The sequence below is a fragment of the Euphorbia lathyris genome, chromosome 2 (assembly GCF_963576675.1).
Source record: "Euphorbia lathyris chromosome 2, ddEupLath1.1, whole genome shotgun sequence".
Lineage (NCBI taxonomy): Eukaryota > Viridiplantae > Streptophyta > Magnoliopsida > Malpighiales > Euphorbiaceae > Euphorbia > Euphorbia lathyris.
Window position 1 is genome coordinate 124,141,377 of NC_088911.1, and position 8,817 is coordinate 124,150,193.

Sequence of the window (8,817 nt, forward strand, 5' to 3'; positions counted from 1 at the left end):
CCAAGGCGATTAACCCGACCTATCCTCCTAAAGTCCCTAGTTCGTGATTCCCTTGTAAGGCCGAAACTAGCTCTAAGGCTCAGTAATTTGGGCTTAATCTTCTATAGGGTCGTCAATCCTATAGGCACTGACTAGGTCAGATTCAGCTCGCAATATGTGCCAACCTAATTTTGGGATTATCGAATGAGTTAAACCAATCAGACAAAGCGTAAGACAAAGATTAAAACATCAAAACAGTTGAATAAACAAAATCTATATTATATATCAAAGATGAAGGAATTGTCACGAAGTTACAATAAACCTAGAATTCATAGCATGTATCAGAGGCTAGACAGAATATAAAAGAAGAAAAATCCCTTTCAGGGAACCTGTCTACCAATGCAGGCGTCTTTCTAGGATTTAAGGATGGAGCTTGAGTAATCCTCGGTGAATGGAGCTTCAGAGGTGTCTTCAATGGAGGTTTGAAGGTTATGGAGGAGGTGGAGAGGATTTCTCAAGGTGGAAGCTAAGCTAATTACAAAAGTAAAAGATATCTAATTTACAATTGAAAATTCCTATTTATAGACGCGTCTCGGGCCTCGTTTTGACCTAATTTCGTGTCCTTGTTGGTGTAGGAAGACGTGGGGCCGAACGTGGCTTCGTGGGGGCGGAATTAGTCTTTTTGACCAATTCCCGCAGGTCTGCTCGCCGAGCAGGAAAGGCTGCTCGCCGAGCAGAATTGCGACGAGCAGCCCCTGCTCGCCGAGCAGGCGCCTGGTGGCCTGCTCGACGAGCAGGCACTTCCTGCTCGGCGAGTAGGCCCCTGGGTGCCTGCTCGGCGAGCAGGCACTGCCTGCTCGGTGAGCAGGCATACTGCCTGGGCAGTGCCTGGGCAGTGCCTGGGCGCTGCCTGGGCAGTGCCTGGGCAGTGCCTGGGCTGCTGCCCGGGCTGCGTGCCGATGCTCAATTCGCCGAGCGGCTGCCGGGGGGTCCTGCTCGCCGAGCGTTTTCGCCCGAAACGCGCTCGATCCGTGCCGGATGACTTCTATACCCTTTTTCGTCCGAACTTACACCTGCACACGCATAAAAACTCCAAGAAACATTAGTCTAAAAGCCAAATTGATCCGTCAATCGCTTATTTTGAGCAAACGCTTCGTTTGGTGCGACTTTTGACGGACCAATTAGCTTCAAAAGATAACGGAATTCTAATATGCATGTTATTTCGGCCGTATTTGCCTAAATTGATCACAAAACGAGCCTAAACAACGAAAAGTAAATAGAACGTTTCCAGTTTCTAACTAACTCACACAAAAGCATTTAAATGCGAGAATTGCTCGCTTATTAACCAAATTAGTCTAAAAACCGTCCTAAAACCGTACCCAAAGATAGGGGTTTTTGACCCCTATCAGGTCCTGCCATAGAATCATACTCTAGCAAGCGTTATTTTCTAACCATACTTGACGATCATAGCAGGTATACATGGGTAACATGATGCCAATAAAAGGGGAAGCAAGTACAGCATTACAACAATTCTGCGCATATGCCAAAAGACAGTTTAGCAAAGACATAAAGTTGATTAGAACGGACAACGGACCTGAGTTCATCATGAAGGTTTTTTACGCCTACGAATGGAATCATACATCAGACATCATGTCCAGAGACACCATAACAAAATGGCAGGGTAGAAAGGAAGCACTTAGACATCATGAACACCACAAGGGCGCCCATGTTTCAAAGTTCTTTACCCAAAATTTTTTGGCCTGAGGCGGTTAGTCATGTTGTCTATCTCATAAATAGGCTCCCTTCGACACCTATCCTAGGACAAACTCCTTATCAGAGGTTATATGGAGAAAAAAGCAACTCAGAGGATCTCAGGGTTTTCAGATGTTTAGCCTATGCATCATCCCTAGACAGACACAAGAACAAATTCACAGAAAGAGCCATCAGATGTGCATTCATGGGATACAGGCATGGCACAAAGGGATACAAACTCCTCAATTTAAAAACTAACATTCTTTTCTTTTCCAGGCACGTCAAATTTTTTGAGCAATACTTCCCATTTTCAGAAGCAAATCAAGTTACAGAACAATTTTGCAGTGAGGAAGAATTAGACTCGTTGCACATCGCAACCATGCTTGATGATGAGGAGGAAATCCCAGACACAGACATTCAAACAAGAACACCAGAAATAACACAGCATGTGGATGCAATACACACAGACAATCATGAACCCATGGAAGCACATATAGACACCCAGCTAGAAAATGAAAGACCACAAAGAACCAGAAGAGCGCTAACTTATCTTAGAGATTACCATTTGGTCTTAATACAGGGCTCATCATTGCCCTGTCTTACAAATTCCCCACATGTTCTTTCCAAACACCTCTCATATGAGAAGCTTTCTCCGGCCAAGAGAGTTTTTTCTCTTAATCTCACCTGTCACAAGGAACCTGCAACATTCAGAGAAGCCCAGTCAGACCAGAATTGGGTAAAAGCTATAAAGGCTGAACTAGTGGCCCTAGAGGCAAATCAAACATGGCATCTGGTCGATTTACCTGAAGGGAAAAGACCCATAGGATGCAGATGGGTCTACAAGATAAAGCATAAAGCGGATGGTAGCGTCTCGAAGTACAAGTCGACTTCACAGCAACTTTTGCTCCTGTTGCAAAATTGACAACCATCAGAATACTATTGACTCTAGCCATAAAAAGAAATTGGCACATCCACCAACTAGACATAGACAATGCTTACCTGCATGGGGATCTGACTGAGGATGTCTATATGGCTCTGCCTTGAGGGATCGAGCCGCTACACAGCAAGCAAGTTTACAAGCTCAACAAAGCCCTATACGGGCTTCGGCAGGCTGGACGACAGTGGAATGTTAAGCTCACAGCAACCATCAAACAAATGGGTTTTTCTCAATCCACAGTGGACCCTTCGTTATTTACCAAAACCAAGTCAGAACACATGACTGCCATTTTGGTCTATGTAGACGACGTTATACTGGCAGGAAGTGACATGCAGGTCATCACCATGGTCAAGGACCGTCTGAATGACATTTTTAGCATCAAGGATCTGGGGATCATACGCTACTTCCTCGGTTTTGAGTTCTCTCGCACCAGCAATGGCCTCCACATGACACAAAGAAAATATACATTAGAACTGCTACAAGAAATGGGATTCATTGACTGTAAGCCAGCCTCATCCCCAGCATTACCAAATTACAAACCTAGCCAAAACAAGACTCTACTGCCAGATAATACACCCTACCGACAGCTCATTGGAAAATTACTATACCTCACACATACAAGACCAGATATCTCGTTCATCGTAAACCAATTATCTCAACATCTTGTACAACCAACCACAGAAGATCAGAATAGAGCTCAGAGGGTGTTACGTTACCTCAAGGGGACTGTTGGGCTAGGGTTATTCTTCCCCGTCAACAACGACCTCCAGCTACAGGCTTTTACGGATTACGACTGGGCAAATTGCATAGAAACACGAAGATCGGTGACTGGGTACGCCGTTTTTCTCGGATCCGCCTTGATCTCGTGGAGATCGAAGAAATAAAATACGATCTCGCGGTCTTCGTCGGAAGCGGAATACCGCGCCATGGCTTCCACCTCCTGCGAGCTTCATTGGGTCACAAATCTCCTCCGAGACTTGAACTCACCGCCGACCACTGCATCTCTCCTCTTCTGCGATAACATATCAGCCATGCATATCGCCTAGAACCCCATCTTCCATGAAAGAACATCGATTGCCATGTCGTCCGCGAGAGAGTTCAGGCCGACGTCATTCGTCTCATGCCGATCCCGTCCGCCTTGCAACTCGCCGACTTGTTCACCAAAGCACAACATTCACCGCAGTTACGGTTCCTCTTGAGCAAACTAGGCTTGAAGAACCAGTATCAAGTCTAGTTTGAGGGAGGATATTGAAGATTTAAACACAAGATGAACAATTACAGAAGAAAGGTTTCAGGGAGAAGAAGCAAGGTGTTCGAAATAGAGGAGGAGAGGAAGGGAGACGTTTGAGTTTCTTTCTCGAAGATTGAATAAGCAAATGATAAAGTACAAAGCCAGATAAAAGATTTTAAGTCTTATTTACATGCAAGGTTCAAATCCAGGGGCACATGCGTCTTTACGCATTGGTTAGGGGCTGTTTCGTCATTTCCGGCCTATTAGCACATTCTAGAAGAGCCTCATCAACACACTATGTTCCTTACCACACTCAATCATACCACAAGTGCATCTCCACCATTGATCATAATCAAAGGCTCACAATAGGACACTTGTCACACTTTTTCCCTGTCCATTAAGTTTACTTGATGAGCAAACCTAAACAATAGAATATAAATGTAATAGTTAGAGACATTTTAATCTTAATGAGAATTTTGAAGTATTGAAGTATATCTTTGAAGTATTCAAGGATATCTTTACCTCATTCAAATTAATAAATCATATCTCGGAAAAAAGCAACAAAATGAAATACAAATGGATAAGATGAAAATCTTATATATAGAAGTATGGCCCAGTCGATATATGTTTGTATGGATAAGATTTCCTTTTACATTATTGTTTACGGGTCTAGCTACAGTAGCATGTAAGAACATAGAAAAGTAATTCATCTTAAATTTCTGCAAAAGTTAAATTTATTTTGAAGAAGTTTCAGCATTAACTACCCAATGGTACAACATTATGGATGATCATTACAAAATTTCAGAAACACAAATGAAAAGCCATAAAAATAAGTAGACGTAGTTGAATTCCTTGTTCAAAACTTGAAGTTAGAGCACTCAATTTCATCAAATAGAAGAGTGTTAGTAAAACCAAGCCTGGAAGAAGCCAAATCAAATTCAAGAAGATTATCTTGCAGTTGATGTGCTCCTATATCTATATAAGTTGCTATATGAACATCTGAACCTCCATCAATTATCCCTAAACAAATCACATCTTTGCTTATCTCCACCATTGAATTAGCTCCATAAATATCCCACCTCACAAATTTATCCTCAAACACAAAACTAATATCAGGAACACCAAGTCCTAGAAGCGACATACCCAAGTTTCCATAAGTATAGCAATCTGAAAAAGGAGGAACAGCTTCAACCTTTTTCACTTTCCATGTCGAAATTATTTCAGCATCAAACACCTTAACAAATGCTCTATAAATTGAACTCTCAAAAGTGGTATAAGGTTTCACAGTTGTTATCTTAGAACCCCCTGCTCCTGTCCTTTGAAACTCAAGCAAAGTTCTGTTGAATTTAATCGGCTTATTGTTCACCAAAATTGATGTAATTTTGACGAAATATTCTGACAATGGAGGTCCTTGAATTCTAGCAGTTGCTGTTCTTTGGTAATTGGTGTGAAGTTTCGTGTACTTAAATCTCGAGGTTACATCAATTAATCTTGACGTATTATAACCAGGGTAGAATTTGTAAGGAGATTTACCGAGGAACAGAACCCCGTCGGTATTCGGTTTCGACGGCAAACAAATGGCGAATTTTTTAGCATTCAGTAAAGAAGAAAGCTGAGAAGGAAGTGAAACTCGCTCTTTTGATAATCCAAGCATTCCCTTTGTGCCATCAGCGAGACTAGTGAGGCTAAAAGTCTCGGAGCAACCGAAGATGATATTAGGAATAGTGACGACTGGACCGGCCTTGGAGCCGTCGGTAGAATGGACGGCAATTTTATCAACCTCAACAAAAGCGGTGCCGAGAGTTCCGAAGATGTTGTTTTGAGCGTGGATGTCGCAAGGGGCTCGGTTGGGAATGCAGAAGCCTTTAGCGACGGAGCATGCTGCGGAGCCGCAAATGCCGGGTCTGGAAGTGGATGAGTTATATGATGTTTTGTTTATGCAATCGAACCAGATGTGAGGGCCTCCGATGTCGAGTACTAGGCCTATTTTGGCTGGGGGTGTGCCTAATGTGAGATGGGTTATGTATTGGAGAGTTGGGTGTTTGGTGATGGGGAGGACTAGTGCTGTGAATTTTGATGAAGTTGTAGAAGAAGATGATAAGCAAATTAGGAGAGAAAAGAGGACGAATTTAGATATGGTAGCCATTTGGTAATGAGAGATATGAAACTATTAAAAAAATAAGGGGTTTAGTTATATAGGGGATTTGATTGGCCGCCATGGATGACTATTCTTGAAAACGTCGACGTATAGAGCCTAAAATACACCAGTTTTGACTTGATTCATTGTTCCTGGAGACAGTGCAAGCTGGAAGTGGTCCTAATAAAGGAAAGTGGAGTATAAATCTGCAATTAAATGGTCGTTATGTTCTTATAATTGTAAAAAAGGATAGACTTTTGATTTTAACACTGCCTCAAATCCGTACCATTTTGGGAGTAGTTTTGTAATATTAAAAAAGTGAAAGGACGGTTTTGTTATTTTGTATTTGTGGTTTATAGTTGCAAATGTTATGTATTTGAGCGTAGTTGAGATCCAAGGGTTTGCTTTTATTAGTAGTTAAAGCATTTGGGCCATACTATCCCATACTTACGGTCTCTCTTGCATTACTAGTCAAATCTGGCCCGCTCGAGTTAATTCTTGTAGGTGACAATCTAATTCGGATTTTCGACTTCTTCTCCTTCCCTAATTCACCCCCATCTTTCATTAAAATAATAATAATAATAATAATAATAATAAACATGATTAATTTTATAATTGATACCTGTATTCGATCAGGTGACTTAACATCTGATTCAATCCGACATCGTAATCGATCTGCAAAACAAGACGGAAGTTAAATGGGATCAGAATCCAGCAAACCCGCTCCAATGCCTAAGTTTTATGATTGGATCAGATTGAAGAGTAAGAAAAAGCTTAGAAATAGTAGTTAACATACCAAATCTTGTGCTTGTATATATCTATTATAGTGTTTGATTAGGTTTAAAGTTGTCACATCCTTAGGAATCATTATGAGTTTAAGATTCCTAGTCCCTCAATGAGTCCGAGTCCTGGGAGGAATCTTTTATCTCGTAGGATTCAGAAAGTTTCTCTTTTGATTGGACCCAAATCCATATTGTTAGTTTCAGGCTTTGAGTAGATGTGGTTGGGCTGTTTATCGTTGGGTTTGGGCTATGATGGGTCAAAAACTCCTATCTTTTGGTACGATTTTTAGGGTAATTTTACACTAATTTCATCAAATAAATAGTAATTTCTCGTCCTTTATTTCACTTATATCATTTATTTAGTTTTTACTTCAATTTTAGCACTTTTATCACTTTTAGGTCGTTTTTAATTCACCAAATGTCACTATAAATTGGTTTGACACTTAAATCTTAAGTTTGGTGAATCAATTCATCCTTTAGACTAATGTTTTTGGAGTTCTAATGTGTTTTTGCAGTTCAAATATGGAAAGAAAAAGTCGTCAATCGTCAAAATAGCATCAAAGCCCGTCTCGGGGCCCCTGGGCCAGCTCGTCAAGCTGGACCCGAGAATTAGCTGAGATACACGGATTTTAAATTTCTTCTTTCCTATTTCAAATGTAACGTTAACTTTGAGCTCTAGGGTCTATTTTCACCTTATAAATAGACCATTCTTTCAATTGTAATCATCATCGTTTGCTATTCTAATCATTCTTCCCCATGTTGAGAATTCATTCCCAATTCCTTCATCCGCCATTGAAGCACCAAGGTTCCTTCCGCCTCTTACTTCAAGGATTCTCAAGCTCCATCCTTCAGTTTCAGAAAGACGACTGCTTTAGTCGACATGTTTAAAAAAGAGATTTCTATCCTCTTTAGTATCTGTTTATTTTAGATCTTTTCTATGAATTTGGACCTGGTTGTATTCATTATACTATGTTCTTCATCTATAATATAAAATTCATTTATAATTCCAATTGAGCAGGTCAAAGCTCGGCTCGAAAGCTCTCGAGCAGGCTCGATTAGAACATTTATGAACAAATTTTAGTTTTGTAGAAAACTATATAGTTTTGTGTTAATTCATAAATATTTAAACTTAATATTATTTCATTTGCTATTAGATGAATTCGTTCACAAACATAATAAATGAGTCATAGACGAACTATTTGTAAGCATCTTGTTTATTTATTCACGAACTTTGCTTGTGAGCTTGTTTATGTACACAATTAAAAAGCTATTTGCGAGCAAACTTCAGAAATATAATTAACGATTTACCCACAAACAATGCATGACAAGGTTGTAAAAAACGCTAGGTGCTAGTCGGGCGGAGAGGGCCCTCGAGGATTAATCGGGGATTAATTAGATTTGTATATTTGTATTTTTTATTTATTAATCAACAAATTATTATATAAATTCAATTAAAATACGCATTATACTATTAAAAAATAATAATATAAAATTATTTAATATGGAAAACACGTATATTTTTAACATATATCTTTAAAATTGTGCAAACATCAACATTTCAACAACAATATTATTGAAACAATTTAAAAGCGAAATATAATAAAGCAAAAAATAAATTCACAATTAAAAATGTTTTTGTTAATTGTCGCTTAGGCGGTACCTAGGTGGTCTAGGCGGTGTCGAGGTGGCCTAGGCGGAGCCCAAGCGGCTGAAAATCGCATAGGAGTCAATAAAACGCTTAGAGAGACTAATCATAGAAAATCGGGACGGATTCTTGTTTTTTGAGCGCCTAGGCGGTCTAGACGGCCTTCGTTTCGAACAGTGATTTATGGTTAGATAATTTTCTTAATGAACCAAGTTCAAAGAGGATTTGGGCTGAAAACATGCTCAAAGCTCGGCTCGTTTATTTTCTAATGAGCTGAGCCGAGTTTGAACAAACCAAAGCTCGATTCGGACTCGTTAATTTTGTAGTGAACCGAGCTTGAGCAGGCCAAAACTT

General features: G+C 40.1%; 1 protein-coding gene across 1 annotated transcript; it reads right to left on the reverse strand.

The window, feature by feature from the left end:
* Nucleotides 1–4,604: 4,604 nt before the first annotated feature.
* On the reverse strand, nt 4,605–6,064 carry LOC136219801 (probable aspartic proteinase GIP2). The gene has a single exon (XM_066007346.1). The coding sequence runs from the start codon at nt 6,043–6,045 to the stop codon at nt 4,756–4,758; it is 1,290 nt and encodes a 429-aa protein (XP_065863418.1). The 5' UTR covers nt 6,046–6,064; the 3' UTR covers nt 4,605–4,755.
* Nucleotides 6,065–8,817: the final 2,753 nt, after the last annotated feature.

Coding starts and splice junctions, on each gene's coding strand:
- LOC136219801 (XM_066007346.1), bottom strand. CDS start 6,045: ATGGCTACCATATCTAAATTCGTCCTCTTTTCTCTCCTAATTTGCTTA.